General features: G+C 40.0%; 1 protein-coding gene across 3 annotated transcripts; it reads left to right on the top strand.

The window, feature by feature from the left end:
* The first annotated feature begins 6,841 nt into the window (after positions 1 to 6,841).
* On the top strand, positions 6,842 to 24,282 carry srek1 (splicing regulatory glutamine/lysine-rich protein 1). 3 transcript variants are annotated; one of them, XM_049603684.1, is made up of 12 exons: positions 7,269 to 7,403; positions 8,084 to 8,262; positions 9,040 to 9,161; positions 9,507 to 9,622; positions 9,737 to 9,883; positions 11,114 to 11,292; positions 11,496 to 11,626; positions 11,718 to 11,832; positions 11,929 to 12,033; positions 13,883 to 13,954; positions 14,144 to 14,258; positions 20,960 to 24,282. In XM_049603684.1, exons 3-12 carry the CDS (start codon positions 9,131 to 9,133, stop codon positions 21,125 to 21,127), a joined length of 1,179 nt encoding a protein of 392 aa, XP_049459641.1. In that variant the 5' UTR covers positions 7,269 to 7,403; positions 8,084 to 8,262; positions 9,040 to 9,130; the 3' UTR covers positions 21,128 to 24,282. The 3 variants fall into 3 exon arrangements, with proteins under 3 accessions (XP_049459639.1, XP_049459641.1, XP_049459640.1); XM_049603682.1 differs by lacking the exons at positions 8,084 to 8,262; positions 9,040 to 9,161 and adding an exon at positions 6,842 to 7,120 and having other exon boundaries at positions 7,270 to 7,403; XM_049603683.1 differs by having other exon boundaries at positions 8,084 to 9,161.
* Positions 24,283 to 26,052: the final 1,770 nt, after the last annotated feature.

Below are 26,052 nucleotides of genomic sequence, written 5' to 3'. Positions count from 1 at the left end.
CAAAAGTTGGTAAACTTGTTTTACTACCATGACGTTCACTGTTTCAGTACATTGTGGAGGAGCTTGTATAAAATGAAGAATATCATCCAAAGCTTCAAGTCACTTGTGCTTCACTTTGACAGTTTTGAAACTTTTGCAGTTAAACTTTGTGATCGGCACATTAGTGGGATAAGAGGAGAGGAGAATAACTGAAATATGGCAATCAATGTAAATCAGAGGAACTAAAAGTAATTTAGTTAATAGCTAATTGTTTAGTTAATTTAGTTTTGTTATTAATTGAATACTGATCTTAAAATCATAACCACGGATGACATTTCCCAAGGTTGGAACTTCAGCAAAAAGAAAAAAAAAAGTTGAGTCATTTCTAATCTCAGTTTTACTCCAGTTGTTTCTGATCACTGCTTTGTCAGCCTGGTGATGATATCATTCCTGACTGATTGATTTTATTAGACAGTTTCAATCTTATAAGAAGAAATACACCAACATGTGCTTGCGTAAAAGAAAAGAAAATATTAACATAAACGAAATTGTCAAAAAATACAATAAAGCCCTAAAGCTTGTTGTCATGCATTTGGTCATGTGTGTTTATGAGTTTGTGTTTATATTAGTGTGTGTATCCAGCTTTCCAAAGCTAATCTGGCAAACTACTGGACCAATCAGCCTCATATTTTGTGTACACATTTATGACTGTATGCTCAAGGACATCTTGGTGGAGATGAGGCTGCAGGCAGGTAAGTGGTGATCCTGGAGCACAGGAAAACACAGGATATTGACACGAAATAACATGACAAAGCAAAACACCAACAATAAGTTAGTTGGTTGTTGTTTAGCTACCACAAACGATTGAATAACGATCTGGTGGTGAGTGGTTGGAGAGCTGGAGTAGAGATACTGCATGTTGATGAACTGATGAGAGACAATATCTTGATGAGCTGATAGCAGACAGATGAGTGTTGAACAGAGCCGGGGAATTCGGGAGGGGAGACCATGTCCATGCCAGCGCACACATACAAAAAAGACAGAAGCCAGCTTGGCGTATTAAAGGCTCTTGCGCTTGTAGGATTTCTCCACAGTATCCTCTGAGGGCACAGTGAGGAGGACCAAAACCTAAGGTCTGAAGTTAGTGGAGGCATCTGTTGGAACAGAATTGGGCGGCCACCTGGTGGAGATCTGCAGACTACTGAGCGCACTTTTCCAGTTTCCATTGTGGTCACTTTGGTTCCCTTTGTGATCACTTTCTTCACACCAGAGATATGAACACAGTTAGACCGCCTCCAGTCCTCAGGTGTGATTGATGAAAGTTTCAGGTCACACTCATCCAGAAGGTCCTGTCTTTGTTGAGAAGGATTGATCTGATACATTTTCCAGTTTTGCTGAAACTGTTTAATTTGAGTTACCGTTCCTGCCTGCTTCTACTAAAGCTCGTCTGTGCTTGTCTGCTGCTAAAGTCCAAAACACACAGGGTCATGCAACACAGAGAATTTGACACCTTGTACATGATGCAATTCTTCATCTGAAGCACTATTTAGAGAGCAGTCTTCACATTATGTTTGATCACAAGTGTAAGACTGAACACAGATACCCAAATTAATATTTTCCCAGATCATGAGTATAAATATTGACACAGTATACGCTGATGATGCTCATACTTGGACAAAGTACATTATCTGTACTGGATTACTCGGCTGAACCCTAGCATAATAATATACTATTTAAAATCTGTGAATACAAATTTGTATTCACAGATTCTGATAAATATATTATGAGTATAAGTCGTTAGACAGACATTGATTACTTTTTATTCTCTTTATAATCCCACAACAGTAGATTGTAAAGGTCTGGATCATTTGTATCTCAGTAAATTTCCCCTGGTGCACTGTGACAGCTGCAAAGACAAAAGTGAGTAATAACAGCAGCCATAGTTACACACAAACAAAAGCTGTTTAGTTTATTGTACTCATGTCTCTCCTTGTAAAAACAAAAACTTGCTTGACCTGCTTCTAGTGTTAATTGACATCTTACTTCCTCATAGATTAGTAAAAGGAAACACTTTCAGATAAACAGCTTTGCAAGAAATGAACATCTGAGGGAAGTCACGTGTCATTACTTGCTAAGCCTTAATCTCTGTGTTAAGTAATGTTACGTATTCAATACAATGTATCAATCACTGCAAAGTCGAGCTGTCTTTGCCATACATCCTATGGAACATGGATTCCTCATCAGAAGAACAAACTTGTAAGAGGTGGAAAAAAATGAACAGTTGAAGATCAGAAAATGCCCTGGTACTATGTCACGCTTTGGTAACCAGTGTCTTTCAATACAGAGGAATATTTTGGAAATTGGTGCTACATGACCACTGCTGCCAATGGGTGACATAATGCAAGGTTTGCTGTTTGCCATCTGGTAACAAACGATCTTGTATTACAGTTAAACAATATAGGAAACGCTGTGGCGTCCACTTCCTGTTCACAGATTCTTGACTTACACCTAACATTGCACTAAGATATTATTATGAAAACATTTTAGGAGAGAAATAGGCAACAAATGAACAGATTCTCAGTTTATATTTGATCAGCACTGTCTAGTTTTACAGTTTGATTGGGGTTTCGTAAGCACAAAACATAGTTCCATGGATGAATAAAGAGAATTGGATACAGCGTTGGAGGCAGGCCCCTGTTTGTTCCTATGAAAGTTGGGCAGTGGTGCAAAAGCCAAAAAAGCTTGATTTCTGCAATATAAATATGGGGCCCATAGAGCAAGTGCACAAGAGACTGATGGCGGCTGAGTCTGGCCGAGCTTTTAACTTCCTCTGGCCAAAAAACAAAACAATCTACTAATGTGCACCATGATCCACAATTATTTCAGTATCCACAAACATGTCTTTTTACATTTGTGTTGAGAAAGTCACACCCACAAAAATAGACTGATTTGCAAATGCACATAATTTACTCTGTAAACACATACTTTGATTTCATATGAAATGTTACAGGCTTTACAAATGTGAACAGATTTGCCACAACAAATACAAGTGAAGTCATATTTTTGTATTTATGGATCCACTTTTACACGTGAGACTGGTGTTGCACATTTGTTGACATTTGTTCACTTCCTGTGAGATTGCAGGTCATGTGATATTTGTGACTTCCTTTGTATTTGTTTGCATAATTTTGTCCAATTCCTGCTGCAGCAGATCTGTAGAAAAACAATCCACAAATGTGAAGTATAATGACTGTAATGCTACAATTTGTAACCCACACAGAGCAGTCTATAAATGTGCACCATGATCCACAAATATCTCACTATCCACAAACTTGTCTTTTTACATTTGTGTTGAATAAATTCATATCCACAAAAATACAGTGTGATTTGCAAAAGTACATAACTTACTCTGTAAACACATACTTTAATTTCACATAAAGATGTTACAGGTTTTACAAATGTGAACAGTTTGGCCACAATAAATACATGTGAAATCACAGTTACGCATTTCTGGATCCATTTTTACCTATCCCTAATTTTTCAACTCAATTTAAGGTTCTTAAAAAAGTATTTCCTGGGGTGTAATTCCCCCAGATGGTGTTGTTGGTCTTCTCAGTTTTTCCACTTATTGCCCTCACCACACAAGGTACAGGACAACTGTGAGTGTATTCAGGCTGCACTGGTCACAGTATAAGAGATGTATACAGTGGTTAAAGTAGGGGTATAGCACCAGTAAAACCACAATAATGAGCTGCATGTAAACATGTCACTAAACCTGAAAGATTACATGTGTACTGATGTGTGGAATCACATCAGGAAGTGCAGACATGATTGTGGCTGAAAACATGTAAATGCTTCAGAGGTTTTGGAACAGTGCAAACTCTTCCTGCCTGTTTCTTTAACCTGGTGTGTTGTATTTAATCAGTGTAAGACTGCTGAGGGCCTTTTACACACTCAGTACTGCAGGAGGAAGCACTGAGCATCCTGTTCATCTGAAACATCCTCTTTTCTCCCACAAATTAGTTTCCACTAACATGTTGCACAAATACTAAATATTACATTTGAAACTGAGGCAAACTGAGACTAGACTGAGTGTTGAGAGCATTATGTCAAGAGCTGAGCATGAGCTAAATTGTCACTGACAGAGGATAAACTGTGGTGGCTGCTGTACCTCTGACGCCACCCTCAGGTCAAACAAAGTAATGTTTCCTTTTTTTTTTTTATCCTTTCAGTATTTCTGCGTGGAATGATCACTACATCCTCACAGCATGGATAAAGACTTTTAGTCTTATTGTGGAGAAGGCATTGTTTATGTTTGTCTTACACACCCAAAGAAATGCTTAATTACTTAATGAAATATTACTCAAAACTGTCAACTGTGATTTATATTACAAACATGGCAGCAGAATAAACCATTTAAATGCATCAGAAACCAAATATAAGTATATGGAAATTCAATAAGTAAATGTCCTGTTACCTTCATAGATTTGTGTTATAAAAAAAGAAAGAAAAAAATATTTTAAAAAACGTTACACTCTCCACTTCATAAAACAGACTGAAACATTCACAAGCACTGGAATATAATCAGTATAGACACTCCTTCATAGTTTACATGTGACCCTGTACTCTTAGAGATATGGAGGTGGTTCAACGGCTTATTAGATGAGATTCAACAATTCAGCTGTTTCACTTTATCTGTCGATGTTTAACAGGTTATCTGTAGAGTACATGTGACAATTCATGAACATACCCACATACTGTCAGAATAACTTTGTTTTCACTCAACCTGTGCAGCATGGGTTGATTGAACAGTTCGAGTTCAACTAAATTACTCTGACAGTATGTAGTAAATTGTCACATTTATTATTTAGATAAGTAAGACAGATGAATTGTTGAATTTTAACTAATAAGCTGTTGAAATGTTACAAATACTCTATAAACTATCTGTAGACAAACTGTCCAAATAAAGTGTTCCTGGCTTTGCCTCTGAAACACATCTTGTTTCTTAAAACCACAATAAAACTCAGACTAGTATAACAGGAGTCAGAACAGGCCACAGTTTTGTCGTGTTGCGTCATACATCGCCAAAATGTTTGAGCGCACAGACCTGTGTGCGCAATGACGCACGCATTTTGAGGAATTTGTGAAAATATGTTCACTAATGTGATCAATTTTTTTTACTTAAAAACATCTCCGGATACATTTTAAGCAGCAACCTCGCGTATCCACACAGAGGAGCGGGCCCTGGTTTGTTTCCACCTGCACGTGCTGACGTGTTGACGTTTGCTCCTAAACGTTCCATCGTCTCCATGGCGCACAAGATAAACTCATTTTTGGCATCGTTCAAAAACTGGCCCGGTCGCCATCTTTACCTCCGACAATATATGGACAATTCAATCTCCTCAAACAATATTAGCAGTGTTTTCAAATCACTACACAATTATTAACACCTTCCACACCTGTCCCGCCAAACTCAGCACCACATTATAATAATCATATTTACACCGAGTAAACGCCAAATATCACCAAAAACCTTGTTTTCCTAACAGGCCGACTAATATTACATTGACCGTTACAGTTTAGTCCACAATGATATAATAATCTCAGGCTAACAACAACAATAGTAATAATGAGAGTAATAATAATTTACAATAATTAAATGCAAATTTTGTACTAAAATTCTCTTTCAATGATTTAAGCAACATTAATAAAAGGCTAAATTTGACAGGACATTAAAAGATGTCTTACCGGCAAAGGAAGTGATCCACCGCCTGACTCGGGCCAGCAGGTGCTCCATCGCGGGGGGTCCGGACGCCATCTTTCAGCAGGTAGGTACAGCTGGAGTTATCTCTCAGTGTTTTCTTGAGGGTTTTGTAAGGCTCGCAGGTCAACTTGTGTCAAGTCTCAGTGCAAAGGGGAGATTTCGGAGAGGCGTGCAGCTTTTATATGACCTCGGTAGAACGACACCGTTCTGTTTCCATGACTTTGACTGGCGCACGTGCATGCGCGTGCGTGAGTGAATGAGCGATTATATAGGCTACTGTAGGTGTTTCCATAATTAGGTGATGTGTATGAGCTTCAGAAACACCTGATGTATCACTGTAATGATGAACACACACAGCCAGGTCACTGCAGGTCACACCATCTTGACCCAGAGGTCAAACTAAGAATGAACCATGTTAACATCATTTAATTTTATTGTTGTTTTATTTTTAAATACAGAATAATGAACAGCAATATCCACAGACACTAAATGTGACTCAGTATATGCTTTCATAATGACAAGACTGAATCATTAATTAAACCTCAATTTGTACAGCATGGCATTTCATTGCTGCTTTCTATCTAAGGAGCATTTTATACGATTTTTTTAACTGAGCAAATTTGTCCTCTCTAAACCTTGTGTAGCTACTCTGATGCTTTTATTTTTCATCATCCCCCGAGGATCCCTGTGTATCTCAATATGGGAGTATGGAAATGTGGCTACTAAACCAGTTTATCAACAGACAAGACAGGGCTTTCAGCTGGGTGCTGCTATACATATATATATATATTGTACATATATATATTGTAACGCTACAATATAGTGCCTTGCCTCCACCACTGTAAATATATGAGGATCAAAAAAAGACTTCGTCTCAGGGTAATGACAGGTAGAAAAGAGTTGGAGCCTTTCCCCTTGGTGTGGCTTAGTTTAAGGCACCAACTTTATTATTATATTTAACCTCTTTCTGTTTGGGTCAGCACTAAAAAGCCATTTTGTTCCAGACTGTGGAAGCCTACTTGTGGCGACTTGGGTAGTAATGTACTGTCCATCACTGTAGGGGACGGTAGTGCACCTCAGAGTTCCTTGTTCACCCATGCTAAGAGACAAGAAGGAGCCAGTGAAACGTCTCGCTCCGCCCGCCTGGATGTAACGTTACTGTTTATAGTTTACTGTCGAGTGGGGCGACAGAGAAATAAATATTGTTTAAATACAAGACTTAGATATAGCGATTTTATAAATTTGCACGATGAGCGGGATACCAGGGACTGCTGTCGTCCAGGTCACCAACCTGTCCTCTGCCGTAAGCAGCGAACAGATGCGTACTCTGTTCGGTTTCCTGGGAGACATCGAGGAGCTGCGGCTCTATCCGCCCGAGTAAGTGCAACCTGCCGCGGCATGGCTAGCCAGGCAACACCGCGGATCTGCGGCCTTGCTGCGGTCCGCTTAACATTCAAATTGAGAAGTAACGTTTGAAATATCTAACTAACCCGCATTTTCTTCTGTTTGTCTTTCTTTTGTTACAGCAATGCTCCTCTGTCTTTCTCGTCCAAAGTGTGCTATATAAAGTACAGAGACCCCTCCAGTGTTGGTGTGGCGCAACATCTCACCAATACTGTTTTTATTGACAGAGCTTTGATAGTAGTGCCATGTGCCGAAGGTGAGTGCAACCCGTTTCGTTTAAATACATAAAAATGATATTGAAATGAGTCAGTGGACTTGCTGTGGCCTCCTCCCCTTGAATCCAACCGTTTGGTGTTTTGGTTGAATTCTGGGTTGTTGTTGTTGTTGTTTTTTTTATTCGCATGGAAAACTGGCAAGTTGTGCCATTGGGTAGTTCTGATTTTACCCACGTATTTGACACAGGTGACGGGTTATATCACCACAGTAAAACCCTAGCTATCTTATTTCTCATAGCGCCCAGTCAGGGTTTCTGTTTGCTGTCACAAGGTGGTTTCTATTGATAACAGTAGAGCTATGTTGAATATGTTTTGAAGCTGCAAGACATTATTTACCTCACCGTAAACACTGGGTTCTCTGGAATAAGTAGCCTGTGTTTGTTTAAGAAACTGCCATTAATGTTTGATGGAAATGACAAAATAAGTCCTTGGCATCAAAGCTAACTTAATCCCTTTTCTCTTTCTTTCATTTTTGGTGCTCCTTTTCTTTAAAATTCCCTCCCCTTTGGTGCCACTGTTGTTCCCTTGTGTACAGTCAAAAAAAAAATGATATCATCTCTAACTTGATGCTTTTTGTCCACGTGACTTAGTGCTGGATGGCTACTGAGTTTATTAATTTGGTTTTGTATGTTTTTTCTGTGTGATTATGTGTGCATATCAGATGACTAGACTGGCCCAGCTGTTACACTACACTAGCCTGAGTCAGGCATTGTTTTCCAAGCCACTATCCCCGATCGGGCCAACGCAGCCTTCAAGGGGGAATGTGACCAGGAGAATAGCCCGCTGAACCTTCCAAGATGGACACCTTGTCTCTTTTTATTTATTTATTTTTTTCTTTTGGTTTGTTTCCTTTCATACTTTCCCATGTTGTCCACTCTCTACTGTCTCTATCTAGAAAAATACCGTATTGCTTATCTCTAGCTTTGTGTTTATATTTGTTATTTTGGTTTGTTGTTTTGATTATTGTCCAACCCCCACCCCCTCTCTCTCTTCTGCTACAGCTGCAGCTTGTGTGTGATTGAATTCTGTCCAGGTTGCTACGGCATACCGGTGGGATGTGTATCACACATGGGATGCTAGGAGGATCACTAACACTTTACTCTCTTGTCACCTACTCCTGTTGACATAGTGAGAGGATTAGACATTATAATAGTGAGACCCAGTAGAGTCTTTTAAATTCTTTTTGCACTTTTCACCTGTGCTGAAATCTGTAGTAAAAAAGGTTTCCCCATATATTACTACTTTATAGTTCTGGTATGGATGTTTAGTATTTATTAACCCAGTCACTCTCCATTGAACATCATTTTTTCTCTCTTAACTTGGAAATTCGTGACATGCATTAATGTTTTGCGCGTTATTTGTTTGACATATTTCCTAGCAATACAAGAATTTTTCAAATGGTAACTCATGCTCAGTGCCTCCAGCTATAATGAACAAAATTTGAAGTGTTTTTTGTTTCTTATTGGTCTTTATGTAGCCTTTTTCTCCAGCTATAATCCAGAGTGGAATGATCAAAATCCCTAATTGGTTGTTGTTTTAGCTAAGTCTTGGCTAACATTTACTACAGTTCTTAAATTTGTTGTTCTTTTCTGTATTTGATGTCCTGTGTGCTATTAGTGATGCAGCCATTGGGGTTGTCTTGTGTTGCACACCTTTCCAACACTGCGAAACGATCGCCCCACGGAAAAGCGCCCATGCTTGATATCGTATGGTTCATGACCAATATGTTTCCAGTACAGGTGACCCATGCATCAAAGTGTTGACTCATTCTCTGCATTGTGTTTTTTTTTCTTTTTGATCTATGAAAAGAGACCAAGGACAAAATCAGTGTTCCTTTGTTTTTGAAAAAAAGTTAATATTTTCATTGAAAAAAATAATTCAGATTGACTGAGAAGGTTAATTTAACAAAAGCAAAGTAAGGGTGCTCGGTCTCCAGAAGTAGACAGTAGAACTCTTGTAGGGTGTATGGGGAAGTGTATGCTCTCTTTCTCTCTAGAATACAGTGGGCTAATTGTGCAGACATAGAGGAGACAGAGAGAAGAATCCCACTATTGCCTTCACTAATATCTTCTTCTGTCCTACAGGGAAAATCCCAGAAGAGGCCAAGGCCTTGTCACTTTTGGCACCTGCTGCCCCAGTGCCCAGTCTGATTTCTGGTGGAGGACTGCTGCCAATTCCCACTCCGGCTCCGCTTCAGAATGTGAGTTGGCATCTTGTGGCTCTCTTCTTGTCTTGTCTGTTCGGATGTCATGCAATTAAACCTGTGTGTGTGTGTGTGTGTGTGTGTGTGTGTGTGTGTGTTTGACACCTGCAGCTGAACCTTCCCATAGTGAATCGGCTGTCAGCTGCTCTGGACCCCACAGCCTCAGTTCACTCCCAGCCCCCCCTCATGGGGAATGTGGATCCTTCAAAAGTTGATGAGATCAGGAGGACCGTCTATGTTGGCAACTTGAACTCACAGGTAATGTCAAATCTTTGTTCACACTGAGTAAACCCTCGTGAGTATTTATAGCAGCAGGGCGGTAGGGGCTGATGATGGGGTCACAATTTTTCAGGCAATTGTCTTTCACATTACAAGCAAAACAAAACAAAAACATTCAGCAAAATTCCACAGATTTTGATTCTGGATTATCGCTGAAAACTACAACACAAAAAAAAAAGTCAGCGCACTCTTTTTGGGTCTGGTAATTTTATATCACTGTACCGCTATGTATCCCAATACAGTAATTGTTCTGTAAATTCAGTTAAGAAATTGTTTAAAATAATCATTCATCCATTCCATTCATCACATTTTATTATTTTCCTCTTTTATTTGGAACTTATATACAAGTAAAAAATAACTGCCTCTTATGAGACAAAACTTGAATTGAAAACAAAAGACTACAAAGCATAAAACTAACATTCTTCCAAATAGAAGTGTCAAGGTTCCTGAGAACATTTAGCCTCATCACCAATATCTAAGTTTTTTCTCAAATTTGTTGTTAAGAAAGGTCCTAAGAAAAGTATGTCAGATTCGTGATGAGTTCTTAAATGGCAGAATTGTTCGCACCTATTCTCTTATATTGATGAATCCCATTGTCTTCCAAAGTTGAAAGTGTGTGACAGTTGATCCTATTTAGCATAGATAAACACCCATAAAAGGGCATGAGACTGCAGGACGTGTGCACTGTGCACACACAGAAATAGAAGTATAAGAAGAACAGTGAATAAAAGTCTAAAGAGGATGGAGCACTAGACTAGTCTGAGCTGTCATATTAAGTAGACAGTAGTGGATATTAAGTGACACAAAAGAGATACATAGGATGCTAAAAATGCGTGTTAATCAATCACCCAAACCAGACCCGCAAACTGCCAACTTTATCCATTGTAGTACAATTGTCAGGACTGTGGACAGAAATGTCCACAGCGCTCTCCAGGGTGTGCATATATGGGTTTTAGAGAAAGAGACACAGAGAAGGGGGACGGAAGGTGAACTATTTTACTCTTTACTTGTGCAACCATGTAGCACTGATAATACAGTATATCAGATCACTAAAATAGAAGTCTGAATCGTCAACCAGATTGATTCAAGCTCAAGATAGGTAAGAGAAATTACAACTGGAACCAGTTGTAACAGACAGGGAAGCCAAATCTTGTTCAGGCAGAGAGTCAAAGCTTGTTGTCATTCAGTTTCATACTTTCTTTTGCACAGACTACCACTGCAGACCAGCTGTTGGAGTTCTTCAAGCAGGTGGGAGATGTTAAGTTTGTGCGAATGGCCGGAGATGAGACCCAGCCAACACGCTTCGCCTTTGTAGAGTTTGTTGAGCAGGAGTCCGTCGCCAGAGCCCTGACCTTTAATGGAGTCATGTTCGGAGACAGACCCCTGAAGTATGTATTTTTGACAAAAGGTCATTCTCTAGATTAGTGCAGCCCAGCTGCTGACATTAAAAATAATGAAATGTGTAATCTATTTACTCTGATAATATCACTCTTAAAGAAACAGATATGTGCTTGAAATTACATAAACCATGACAGAGAACAAAATGCTCTTTAGTGGTTTGTGTCACTTGTTATTGTTTTTTGTCTGTCAGGGTTAATCATTCCAATAACGCCATAGTAAAACCCCCAGAGATGACACCACAGGCTGCTGCTAAAGAGCTAGAAAGTGTGATGAAGAGGGTGAGGGAGGCCCAGTCTACTATTGCTGCTGCCATCGAGCCAGGTACCAAATTTATATTTGCTGCACAGATCATGGTTTTTAATAATAAATTGCTAAAGTTAGTCTGATGCTGAGACTGCTGCTCTTCTTCCAGTTGACATAAAGAAGCGTTCCTCCAGTCGGTCTAGAAGGTCACGACGGTCACGCTCACGGTCCCGCTCCCGTTCACACTCAAGAATGCACAGGAAAAGGTCGCGTTCGAGACACAGGTGCCCAATGAATACCCAGATTTTTAGATTTGCTTTGATCATATGATTTTGATTGTGTCCAGTCAGTGAATTTTTTTTGTCCTCTTGTTGGAGCAGACCGGTGCCAAAGTTGTGGCCAAGGAATGACTCCCACAATTCCCGAAGCAGCCACAGGAGACGGTCACGTTCCAGAGACAGGAGACACAGTCGAAGTCGATCAAGGTAAACTGCAAACAAACACAGGGTTCAACACACTTTAAAAAGTGGTTACAGGCTGGCAACCAGGCATCAGCTTGTGGTGGCTGAAACTGAAAATATGGTTACCATTTTGAGTAATAGACAAACCATGTGGTTATATATCAGCTTGTTAATGAAAATGTGACATACAAGAACTTTTGAAAGCTCTATTAAAGTAATGAACAAAATTCCTTGTAGTTTGTGTTTCATCTGATACATTACAGAATTTGAATCTCAAGTGTTATCAGTTAATGTGTCCACCTTTAACTCCTATCTGGGTCTGACTGTAACAGAAATATTTATATATCATTATTGCAACAAGTATTCTCAATAGGGCTACTCCCTAATGGTTGACCACGTTAGTTGACCAGAAAGGTTATTGGTCGGCAAGGTTTCATTTGTCATTTAGTCGCACAAAAAAAAAAAAAACAAGCAAATGTGGAACTCTATTAGGAGCTGTACCTTGTCAAAATAAATCAAAACCTGTTTGACTGGACCATGAGAGAATTTAATTTAAAAGGACAGATAAAGGAAGAGGCCATGCTCAGCAGTCAGACAGCAGTAACATTACAAACCAGTCACAGCCGACAGATATCTTTCCCATCTTCCATAAATATTCAGTCTGCTAAATATGGACAGGTTGATCATTTTAGTGCAGGGCTACCCAGAGCTTAACATCTGTCCATCAGACAATAGGCCTACACACTTTCAAACAGCGCCTGGAAGAAGATGAGCTCTGCATTCAGGATTTTAGATAAATAGGCTATGAGATGGTGCATGTTAAGGTTGCTTAGCCACCTCAGGGCAACCTGCCACCGCACTGTTGAAAGCTGGCACAAAAAAGGCACAAGAGTAGCACCCAACATGGCATGTGTACGGCCCTTGATTTACAGGGCTGGTACCTGCGGTTATTACACAGGCTTGTTAATAACATGTCAGGCAGGAAATCCAAAGTGTGGGATCATTTTGAGAAGGTGAAGGACGAACCCAAGGTGATATGTAAACTCCGCAGGCAAACATTTGCCTATCATTTGTCGAGAAACATGACATATCATCTGAAACATGTAAGTTGCTGCATGCCCATTAGCCACTTAACACAATCATTACTGCTTTGCTGACAGCGTCATTAACAGGTGGCTCGCTCAGTGTGTGACATGCACCTTTAGATAGTCCTTTATTAAGGGATGGGGGCGACTAGTCGACTAATGGCCCTAAATGACAACTATTGGACAACTAGGAGTTCTTTGTTGAGGGCAGCCCTAACTCTAAAAGGGGTTGTCACTTATGGCAACAAAAGGCCAAGAATTGCCTGCCTGTTTCTCAAAATGGTTGTCAGTGGCAGCCTGGCAACTGTTGAGCACTAAAACAATATATACTGCATTGATCTCCAAATGATCTCTCTTTTCCTTCACTCGAGTCCAAATGCTGTCCAGTGCCTAGTTGAATGTTTGGCACCACCTGCTGCTGTTGTGTAATTGAAGATATTATAATCCTAGTCTATCATGAAGAAAACTAAATATGATAGACTTTACTGCCACCCTGCTGTCCCTGCCCTAAGCAGTAGGGGGCACCAGGTATTAAATGAGTCTTGTAGCTGCCTGAATTTGGCTTGTGTTGTTTCTGTATCTTGCACCAGGTGAAATACTATTATTGTCACATAAACCTTTTAATGAAATAAGGTGCACTGATGTACTATGGATTTTTTTTAATCAATCCTCTGTCGGTTTTTGTTTTGTGTATTTAATGCATGTACTGTCACAGAGCTGCTTTTTCCATAAGTAGCTCATAATGTCTCCACAAAATATACTTAATTCAGTTAATGTTTCGTTATCAGGGGCCACAGGAGGAAGAGTAAGGATCGTTCCAGGAGCCCTCGGAGGAAAGCTAGATCACCCTCACCTAAAAGGTAAATCCATCACTTCTCATCCTCCCAAACTGTTTTGAGATGTTCTAGATGTTCCTTAAGTCTTTTATGTTGTTCATGTGTTTTCTAGGTGGAGTTATAACTGTGTGCAAAATACATATCAGTGATTTTGTGTCAGCACAATTGTGATTGGTTTCTTTTTGTTGATGTGTTTGTTTTGACTTCTTTCAGAGGTAAGAAAGACAAGAGGAGGGAGCGCAGCAGGGACCGAAAGGACCGCTCCACGTCCAGGAAAAGGAGCCGCAAGGACGAGGACAGGATAAAGGACAAGGCGAAGCCAATGAAGGTAATAAATCTCAAACTTTAGAACACCTCACTATAGTAACACTCCCCTGTGCAGATACCTGCTGGGACCAAAATCTGCTGATCACTTTCTCCCAGTCGTGCAGGCAAATAAAGCTGTCGCACTACTGATAATTTAAAGAGCTGAGCTGAACTTTGTCGCACTAAAAGGCTTCTCAGGTGTGAGAAGAAAAAGTAAAATGAGGTGACTTTCTCACTGTTACCTTCTTTCTGTGGTGAATGTTTTGCTGTCATTCTCCAACTCATGCATAAAACCACATGAACACTGACCTACTTTTTAAAGTGTAGTATCAAGATCACACAAAGGTGATAGCTAAGAGATAAGAGGCGACACTTTTCGGCTTATCGCACTCCATCTTTACTGTCAATAAAAATTCAGATGGCAGCTGAATGTTTTCTTCTGAAACTACTACAAACCTGCTGAATGCCTGTTTTCAGAGTTGCTTTGCAGAGTCCGTACTGTCTGTCACATACTTCAGTTCACAGTTACCGTAAGTGATAACTCCACCAATTTTTTTTTTCTGTTAACAAACACTCCCCTGTAGACTTAGTTATTTGTATATCCTTATTGTAGAACAGCCGCTGCAGCTGAAGCTTTACTAAAACATCCATAGAAACATCCTAGTCTTCTGGCACTTTTTCAGCTGTGTTGTTGTATACAGGGCACCTAAAAACAAAAGGAAAGTCTGTATTGGCAACAGAGAAGAGTGATTGAAGCCGAGGTAGGCACAGGTAAAACCTCATCTGCTTTTCATTGTGATTGACTCTGGCTGACAGAGCTGTCCGCAGCCAGGCAGGATTTTGTAACCAACAGAACGCACACTTTTTCATTTCATCAACTGTGTTTGAATATGATATTTTTACATCACAGATGATGAATGAAGGCCTCAAAATGTGAGTCTTACAGGTAAAAACTTGGACTTAAATGCCAGGCTGTTCTAGGAATTTAGTTGGGTTGCTGCTCTGCAGGTGTGCTGGACTGAGCTTTAAATGGGCAGCGGCCTGGATTACCATATTTCCTTTGATCCCTGGTAGGTGGATGTACATCAGTTATAATGTTGAGTATTTATTGAAACAAAAAGAAGAAGAAAAAGCAGGAACCACATCTACGTGACAAATTTATATTTAGGTTCAATCCCAATACACTTCTTGCCTTTGCCCCTCTGTTGTGCATGGTATAGTCTAGGTGCAGGGTGCTGGACTAAAGGGGTATGGCGAAGTGCTTAGGCTGCATAGCCCCCCAAATGGAGGTTTTTCAGAGTCACAGTCCAAACAGCGTTCTGAGAAATCATCACCAAGATGGCTGCACAAGCCACAGATAAACCCACAAATGTATTTTCCTCATTAGTAACAGTAATATATTATGTTTTTTTTCCTTTTAATGAGCATAAGAAAAAAAAATGCTTGTAGTATTAGCCTATGCTGATGTTTCATTAGCTAACTAGCAAGCTACAGCTAACGTTACATTATTGCTGATTTGTGCATGACAGTCCCACATTTTGACATAGTTGTATTCCCACCCTTTGATAGCATATGACACCCAAGCTTTAGTCCAGCAGCAAAGTTGCTGCACTTGTTACCGCTCTTCTGACATTAGTGCAGACTGACAGGAACACAGGTTGCTAATGTTAGCCTACAGATCGCTGCTAGTTGTCTAATAGTAAAGCAGTGTTCTGTTTTATTTGATGACTTGTTTGATCGATTGATGGTGTGAAACTAATGTTGAGAATGAATTGGGAGCGTCCAGACAACTGGAAAAAGGCTGTGTGTAGCCCATGCAAGAGAACTGCAGAAGACCACTCACGTGCTTATTCAAAGTTTATTGATATTGAATGTGTCACATGTTCAAATTGCACCAATTTCAACAATGGATGAATTAGGGCTGTAGTCAACCAAAGAAAATCTTGGTCAACTAAAGTCGCACATAATTTTCAACTAATCAATTACAGGGTTTCCGCGGGTCATTAAAAAGCATTAAAAGTCATTAAATAGATTTTGCGAAAAAAACAAACAAAAAGGCCTTAAATGGCATTTAAAAAGCATTAAATTCGATGTCCAGAGGCATTAAAAAATTAAATACACTTGATGGAAAAAAAACATTGTTATTCATGATTTATTTTGATTATATAAACATTTAATAATTTTGATCGGAAGTATAATGTGATGATTGACAGCAGAACCCTTTAATTGGCTATTGTTTATGGCCGGTGCACGAAGTCACAACACCGGATGCTTGGAGTGCAGCGTGCTGTGAGGGTGCTCATGCTGTGGCGAAAGAGCGGAGGGAATATTAGCAAATGTCGGAAAAATGGGAAAATGCAAGTTTCAGCAGAAGCGGTTGGATGAGGAACTATTCAGAACCTGGTTAAAGCCCGTCAACGGTAAACCCGGAGAGGCATTTTACAGTATGTGCAAAAAGATCTTCAAACTTTGCACAATGGGCGTCAATGCGGTGAAATCACACATGCTGTCAGATAGTCACAAGTCGGCGATTAAAGGCAGGCAGCAGTTAACTGTGCTGAATTTCTTTGCCGTGACCAGCAACTGCAGCTGCTGCTGCTACCACCACCACACCTGCCACTACAGTGACCGCCTCTAGCCTTTTCAGGTTAGAGTTAGTTTTTCACATCATTCTTCAGGCTGGTTTTGTTATTTTTGAAATGTGCAAATAAATTCTGAGACTGTAAACTGTCTTGTGAGCAGAGGTGGGTAGAGTAGCCAAATATTGTACTCAAGTAAGAGTACTGATACTTTAGAACAGTATTACTCAAGTAAAAGTAAAAAGTAGTCATCCAAATAATTACTTGAGTAAAAGAGTATTTGGTAGTATTAACTAGTTACTACCCACCTCTGCTTGTGAGCCATTTCTGATTCACTATAGAGTGACAGTTAATGCAATTTTCTCAAATATTCAAGATTAGCATTGTCAAATGCTTACAATTTTGTCTATATATATATATATATATATATATATATATATATATATACAGTACAGGCCAAAAGTTTGGACACACCTTCTCATTCAATGCGTTTTCTTTATTTTCATGACTATTTACATTGTAGATTCTCACTGAAGGCATCAAAACTATGAATGAACACATGTGGAGTTATGTACTTAACAAAAAAGGTGAAATAACTGAAAACATGTTTTATATTCTAGTTTCTTCAAAATAGCCACCCTTTGCTCTGATTACTGCTTTGCACACTCTTGGCATTCTCTCCATGAGCTTCAAAAGGTAGTCACCTGAAATGGTTTTCCAACAGTCTTGAAGGAGTTCCCAGAGGTGTTTAGCACTTGTTGGCCCCTTTGCCTTCACTCTGCGGTCCAGCTCACCCCAAACCATCTCGATTGGGTTCAAGTCCGGTGACTGTGGAGGCCAGGTCATCTGCCGCAGCACTCCATCACTCTCCTTCTTGGTCAAATAGCCCTTACACAGCCTGGAGGTGTGTTTGGGGTCATTGTCCTGTTGAAAAATAAATGATGGTCCAACTAAACGCAAACCGGATGGGATGGCATGTCGCTGCAGGATGCTGTGGTAGCCATGCTGGTTCAGTGTGCCTTCAATTTTGAATAAATCCCCAACAGTGTCACCAGCAAAACACCCCCACACCATCACACCTCCTCCTCCATGCTTCACAGTGGGAACCAGGCATGTGGAATCCATCCGTTCACCTTTTCTGCGTCTCACAAAGACACGGCGGTTGGAACCAAAGATCTCAAATTTGGACTCATCAGACCAAAGCACAGATTTCCACTGGTCTAATGTCCATTCCTTGTGTTTCTTGGCCCAAACAAATCTCTTCTGCTTGTTGCCTCTCCTTAGCAGTGGTTTCCTAGCAGCTATTTGACCATGAAGGCCTGATTCGCGCAGTCTCCTCTTAACAGTTGTTCTAGAGATGGGTCTGCTGCTAGAACTCTGTGTGGCATTCATCTGGTCTCTGATCTGAGCTGCTGTTAACTTGCGATTTCTGAGGCTGGTGACTCGGATGAACTTATCCTCAGAAGCAGAGGTGACTCTTGGTCTTCCTTTCCTGGTCGTCCTCATGTGTGCCAGTTTCGTTTGTAGTGCTTGATGGTTTTTGCGACTCCACTTGGGGACACATTTAAAGTTTTTGCAATTTTCCGGACTGACTGACCTTCATTTCTTAAAGTAATGATGGCCACTCGTTTTCCTTTAGTTAGCTGATTGGTTCTTGCCATAATATGAATTTTAACAGTTGTCCAATAGGGCTGTCGGCTGTGTATTAACCTGACTTCTGCACAATACAACTGATGGTCCCAACCCCATTGATAAAGCAAGAAATTCCACTAATTAACCCTGATAAGGCACACCTGTGAAGTGGAAACCATTTCAGGTGACTACCTCTTGAAGCTCATGGAGAGAATGCCAAGAGTGTGCAAAGCAGTAATCAGAGCAAAGGGTGGCTATTTTGAAGAAACTAGAATATAAAACATGTTTTCAGTTATTTCACCTTTTTTTGTTAAGTACATAACTCCACATGTGTTCATTCATAGTTTTGATGCCTTCAGTGAGAATCTACAATGTAAATAGTCATGAAAATAAAGAAAACGCATTGAATGAGAAGGTGTGTCCAAACTTTTGGCCTGTACTGTATATTTATATATATATATATATATATATATATATATATATATATATATATATATAAAATAAAAAACTATCTGCAGTTGGACATGGGCATTAAATTTGTTTAAAGTGGCATTAAAAAGCATTAAATTAGATTTGCTGATACCTGCAGAAACCCTGGATTAGTTGTGGGGGAAAAACAAAATGTTTAAAAACATTATTTTTACTTCCGCGGTGGTGTGTCTGTGTCACTCTGCAGTTACACCTCCAAAACACTAGTCGGCTGTAGAGGACTTGTTAAGTGCTTTAAAGTTTAGTTCAAATCAAACTTTATTTATATAGTTGATTCAAAACACACATTAAATATGGCTTAATAGAGACAATTTCAAACACAAGTATGCAAATTGGCTTCACTATAAATCGCAAAACTGACAGACAAACACTTGTCTTTATCTGGACACATTTCCCCCAGCAATACAACATGCTAACGTTATTAGCACAAGTCTGTGGCATTTTACCCGTCGTCCTCCGCTTATCCAGGTCCAGGTTGCGGGGGCAGCAGCGTCAGCAAAGAAGCCCAGACAGTCCTCTCCCCAGCCACTTCCGTCAGCTCTTCTGAGGGAACCCAAGGCGTTCCCAGGCCAACCGGGCAATGTAATCCCTCCAGCGTGTCCTGGGGCGGCCCCAAGGTCTCCTCCCGGTTGGACATGCCCAAAACACCTCCCAAGGGAGGCGTCCGGAAGGCATCCTTACCAGATGCCCGAACCACCTCAACTGGCTCCTCTCGACACGGAGGACCAGCGGCTCGACTCCGAGTCCCTCCCGGATGTCCGAGCTCCTCGCCCTATCTCTAAGGCTTAGCCCAGCCGCCCTGCGGAGGAAACTCATTTCGGCCGCTTGTACTCGCGATCTCATTCTTACGGTCACTACCCAGAGCTTGTGACCGTAGGTGATCTATGGCATTTTACATTGTATAAATTAGCCTAGCGTCTAGCGATCTTCTCCTCTTCTCATGTAAAACCAGGGACAACAGCGACATGTAACAAAGGTAACGGTACATAATTTGGCTCCATTACAACCCACAACATTCACCGATAAAACCACCATCACACTAAACACGTTTCCCAAGCAAATACAACATGCTTACATTATTAGCGCCAGCCTATGGCATTTTACATGGTATACATTAGCCTAGCGACGAGCGGAGATGTTCTCTGCTCATATGAAGCCAGGATAAATCCCGAAGTATAAATCCCTGAAGGATAAATCACACACACGACTTAAAATGCTATTTTAGTGGAGGTTTTACTGTCTTCACAATTTATTGTTTCTTAACTGTCTTACTTCCAGCAGACGGCAATACAGCCTCTGGGGGAAGACCCCCCGATTTTTTGGCATTCCGGTTTGATTTGGGCGGAAGAGGCGAATTTCTGTTTCCGATTTCCATTTATATATAAGTAAATATGCTGAACCATTGTGATGGATTCAGAGTTTGCAGTGACGCCAATTAGGTTCCGCCTCGTTAGTTCACCGCACGGACCGTTTAACCTGGCAACACCTGCAGGCGGCTCAAACATGATTGGTCAATATCACGTGGACTACAAACAGCGTACAACTGGAAACCAGGGCTCTTCCGCTCTTCTTCCTGAGGCAAGATCTCCGGGGTTTGCCTACAGACTCTACATGCAGTGAATGTAGAATCTATAGGCAAACCAGACTGCCAGAGACTACCACTGAGGGAAATGGTTTCAGCTTACAGAAATAGACAGTAGGTCTGCGTCACTGCGATGCGCATTTGGGTGAGCTGTTGATGTAGCACTTCTCTCCTTATGAAAGTAACACAGCGATTATTTGACCAATGAGAATTTGGTCGGGCGAGAGTATAGCGACCAAATAATCGACTAGTCGACCTGGAGACTACAGCCCTAGGATGAATGGCTCTCGAGATATGTGAAGGAAACGACAGAGATTCTTTGCTTTTAGTTAGAATATTAAGTAGCTCTCTACCACTGCATCATTCATAACATTTTTTGTCTTCACTCTATTTTGTCAAGTTTTGCCCGACCACAGTTGACCGTTACTCATTTGACTTCAGGTGGAAAGGGACTATGACCGAGAAGAAAAAGAAGACTATGAAAGTGAGAGAGAAGACTCGGTCACACTCAGCGAGGACATGATGTCATCACCCTCCACCCAGCATAACGGCAGCTACAAGACTCACAATGAGGAGTACGCATCTATGGGTGCAGACAGCACCAAGTGACTATTACAACACCATGTAAACTAATCCTGCACACACGCTCATGAACACCAGATAACCACTCACAACAGCTTGTTTTTCTCATCATCATCATCTCCCATTATACAAACTGATTTCTACAGCTCAGTCTTGGCAACATATGGATCCTATAGTTCAGTTAATTTTGGTATCCCACTTAAAAGGCATATGAGCACTTAGTATAACAGAGACAGCCCCACCTTTACTATTTGGTAGGGAAGCTTAAGATTTTTGGGCTTGCAATAGGTGTACATGATTAATGTAACAGTGCAACACTAAATGCTACAGGCTCAGAAACTAACATGAACAGCTCAACAATAACTGGACAACAGCGGCTTCCCAAAGTCTTTGTTGCAAAGCTTTAAGGCAGGTGATGCTGTGTCCACCTACTGTATGTGTTTTATGCTTCAAGACCTTAATCCCTTTTATTTCTGTATCGATACTTAACCTGAAGTCTCCTACCCCAGCAGACTAGAAAAATGTGCAGGCCTGAACCAGCTGCAGAGCCTTAGTGACTCCTCATAATCTGTCACAGACCAGCCTCAGAGGAGACAGTCATGATAGTTGCCCCAGGCCAAGATCCTGCAGGATGAACAAAGTTAATACTTGTTTCACCAGCAATTTAATGCCAGATTTAAGTTGTAGCTTTGTCCTTGGTTACATGAATATTACCTGACTAAAAAAAAAGAGAGAGAGAGAGAGAGAGACCCTTTTTTTTTTGTGGCCATTCGTCCAGCAACATTTTGACCATACACTGCAAAAGTCGAAACAGCCTGTGATGCCTCTAAGATGATCAGTTTTTATGTCATAATGTAGTATGTCTACCATACTGTAGTATGTCTGCCATTTCCTTAAACACTGTTTTTGTCTCAACAATTTGCAGCGACAGTCATAAAATGTTTGTATCTTACATTATGCATCACTTATTTGTGAGAGTGGAACAGCATCATTGGAGGAGAGATTTGTCTTTATACGTAAACAGGCACTACATTCCTGTGGTGCGTGAGAATCAGTGCAAAAGTAGGGTTCCCACATGAGGTGAGACATGTTGATGCAGAAACATAAAAAAATTTTATGTGCAAAAATACAGGCTCTTACAGGCAAAGGAAAGCTTGGACTGGCAGCTACTCTGGATTGCAACATATTTTAAGCTTGGCACACTTTTTCAGGCAGTATTTAAAGGTGCAGTCAGCAGATCCAATACATCTCCTTGTGTGTGTGCTGGTGTGTTCATACACACCCCCAGCTCTGTAAATGGGAAACAAAGAAAGTGGCTCAGACCAGCTTGAGTTCAGATATTATTAATCTCTCTCCAGAATCGCTGACTCCGTCTTTAATAAAAAAGTTTTAGGAAAATTACCTCAGTAAATCCTTACTCTGTAATATCCATCTACATCTGGTCCTGTCTGGATGTTGGGGGTAAAGTAACTTCAGTTTCAGTTGTAGCAGGGATGCTTTACATATTGTCTCTTGGAGCACCCAGTTGAGTCATCAGTTTCTCATTTTCATTTACTATGTAGTGTCTGTTTTCAGAGTTTGTAGGTGTGTATCAGGTGCAGTTTGTCAGAACATTAACAAAAGTGACCACTGGAAAAAAATCATTAGATTATAATTCAGGCCAGTAAAACTTAAAAAAAAAAAACTAAAAAGGAACTACTGATCCAAACAAAGTTCTTAGTGATTAAACCAGATACTTTTATTGGACCAGCTGAAAGGTTCTTTAAAAGGTGAACATTTCATGTTATTACTGACACCTCGTGACTGTGACCGACACCTCTCTGTTTTCCCTCTATTCTTCTGCTCTGGTTTTTGTGTGGCTGTGACGACAGCTTCCCATATTCTGTTTGCATATTTACTAAGTGAAACATGTGGCGCATTGCATATTTGATTCACGTTTTTTCGAGGTCTGCTGAGTGTGTGGATGAAATAGAAACAGCAAAATAGAAATGATTTGCCCTTTGTGTGGTGTTAAACGGAGATTTGAACTACCAGGTCTGTGAAGAATCCTTTGTTCCTTGTTCTGCACCATTTTTCTCTGCATCTGGGAATGGGGACATCCTGCAAAATGTACGCTGCTTTAAGTGCTGTAGTTACGAGAATTCAGAATGGTATTTTTTTCTGTTTACCTGTTGCTAATATATTGTTATGAAAAGATCTTGTTTGGTTAACATAAGTACATCATTCTGGTTTTTTTTATTGGGTGTACATTTACATACATTTTTATATTTCTAATCGGTCACAACGACGTATTATGTTCCCTTTCCTGTTGTTATTGTTGTAATGCTGTGATGAAGAAAATGTTTTATAGATATAAATCAAGCCTATACTGTAAAAATGATGGTGATGTGCAAAATGTCTGTCGGCTCATATTGCTCAACAAAGTGAGATGCAGACAAAGCCCTCAGTGGCAGTCTGGATATGTCACAGGTCAACAAACTGCATTCAAGCACAGAAGGGTCAAAAAGTGCCTAGACTAAGATTGTACAGAATATTCTAATAAAATATGGAGACTTATTGACAAATGCAACCTGAATTTATTGTTTAGGATACTAAATAGCTGAAAGTAATGAAATGTTATATTTAAGTATTGTTGGCTGTCTTTAGTGGTTAATAGAGTAGGTTGAACATTCATGGGACTTCTGTGGATTTGTCTTTAATTTTAATTTTTTCTTGTCATTTTTGGAGTTCAGTTTTCAGTATTGTGATTGTGTTGAAATGTATCTGCAAACTGGCCCCAGATTAGAGACTTAAATTCCACCCTTGGCTTTTACAAACCTGATTTAATGGTTTTTATTTTCCAGCTTTTTTATGCACACAAGGCTTCAGATTGAAGTGGTGAACTCGTGAAAAAGTTTAACAGTTTAAAAAAAAAATGCATTTCCAACACAATGGATAGTACGTAAAGAATTTTATTTTTTATATCCATATGTCCACTATGTACGGTAAACACTGTAGAAGCAACTCATGGTTTGCTCCTGGGGGATTGGGCACTTGATATCTGTGTTTGGGACTTGATGTAAAGATTTGGTAACTGTTTTTGAAGAGCTTGGATGTGTGTATGTGGTCCTCCTCAGTTTGAAACTAACGTTACATTTGATCTGTTTCCAAAAACACTCAATAAAGAGACTTTCATGCAGTTATTTTGTTTCAGTGTTCTTGTTGTGTCATACCGCCAAGTATGATTGCTGATGATTCCCAGAGACTCTTTGCTTGGCACAACAGGGTTTTTAGAAGTCTGACACCCCTCTCACATCTTAAAAAATGTGAGGTTTTAGTCATAGTCTAAAAGATTTGCAAAGACAGGGTAAGACATTTTAATAATTCCTTACATGTCAGCAAAAACATATCATAAAACTTCAATTAAAAGCCTAGTCCCAATCAAACGCCCAGTTCTTTTTACTAGCCCGTTGTGGCTACACATTTTGACAAATAATGGTCTGTATTCACAAACATTCTGACAAAACTCTGAGAGCTCCTAACTTAGCCAACAGGTTGTTAGCTACCCACTTAAGATAACGTCAGCTGTTTAAATCCCATTTACAAATATATATGTTTAAACTTCTGTCAATATGAAGATGCTACACATGGTTAGCTCAGTTAGATTCTCCACAATTCATTCAGTTCAATTTACTGGAACCATGAGCACCAAAGAATACCGTAATTCATTCAGCTTTACTGGCATAGGTGTCATAAAGTCAGAATATGTGTCCATTCCTAAGAACTAAGAGCCTGTTCTATATATAAGCCTGTTAAATTTTTTCTCGATTGTTTACACACATTTTCTGAACGCATGCCTCATACTCTCAGAACTCTACACACAAATCAAAAAACACACACACAATGAGCAAAACCCCTCAATTCCCCTGCAAAATGAAACTTTACATTCAAAACAATGTTATTTCTTCTGAAAATGGTATTTTGTTTTCAAATGACACACAAACCATCATATGAATAGACATTTATAAGAACCAGTTGAACGCTGATGTGCTCAATGTAAAACACTATGATGAATGGAAAACACTTCTTCATTCATCATAATGACTTAGGCCTTTTTTTTGTTCAGTGTTACACTTACTACAGACAGTACATGCATAAGTACATATTAAAAATATAAATATAATAAAAATATTTTAGAATATTGTTTTTATACTCAGAACACACAAATACACGGTAACAAATATATTTTATTTTTCCCAAAGAAAAAGGTACACAGTGTACTTCCCAACCAACACAAAGTTGCACATACAGTGGTCTACATACAAAACAACAGAAGAATTTACTGTACACAGTTACAGTAAAAAAAAAACAAAAAAAAAACTATGCTGCATCCTCTCTTCTGTTTCGGTCTGGCCACAGCACCTCATCCACATCACAAGCAATGTTTTTCCTGGCCAAGCAGCGGGGGAAATATCGCCTAACATGGCAAATCCAGCCATGAAAAGCATCAACTTCTATATCTCCACATGCATCTACCGTAGCTTGGAGAAGGGGTATACGCGTTTGTGGATTTCGGTCATACACTTTCCATCTCCAGGCAGAAAAAGTGGCTCGGATCTCATCAGAGATTACGGTCCTTGGCCTTCCTCGTCCTCCCCGTCCTCCTCCTCTTACTCTCACTCCTCTGGCTCTGGATCTGCCGCTGTTTCCAGTGTTGGCATCCATTGCTCCAAAACAGAAGAGCTCACCTGTTGCCCGTTTATGCTAAAACTCTGAATGCTAATTGTAAAACTGTGTGACAGGTGTTTGCCCATGTGATGAGTCAGTGTGCATAGTAGGGCAATTAACTTTAGAATTTTGAATGACAGTGTGTTCCTTGTGAAAACAAGAGATTTTCTTCATGAAAATTGTGCCAAATGCAGAGAATTGTGTGTAGTGTTTTGAAAAAAGTGTGTTTTAGAACTGCAATTTGA

The sequence above is a fragment of the Epinephelus fuscoguttatus genome, linkage group LG18 (genome assembly GCF_011397635.1).
Source record: "Epinephelus fuscoguttatus linkage group LG18, E.fuscoguttatus.final_Chr_v1".
In the NCBI taxonomy this organism is placed as follows: Eukaryota; Metazoa; Chordata; class Actinopteri; order Perciformes; family Serranidae; genus Epinephelus; species Epinephelus fuscoguttatus.
This window is presented reverse-complemented; position numbering and strand designations above follow the sequence as displayed.

What these genes read in the sequence shown, in the direction of transcription:
- srek1 (XM_049603682.1), top strand. Translation starts at nt 6,993, where the DNA reads ATGAGCGGGATACCAGGGACTGCTGTCGTCCAGGTCACCAACCTGTCC. An exon ending in AGATCACCCTCACCTAAAAG is followed by an intron (nt 13,955 to 14,143) that starts GTAAATCCATCA and finishes GACTTCTTTCAG; the next exon opens with AGGTAAGAAAGACAAGAGGA. An exon ending in ACAAGGCGAAGCCAATGAAG is followed by an intron (nt 14,259 to 20,959) that starts GTAATAAATCTC and finishes ATTTGACTTCAG; the next exon opens with GTGGAAAGGGACTATGACCG.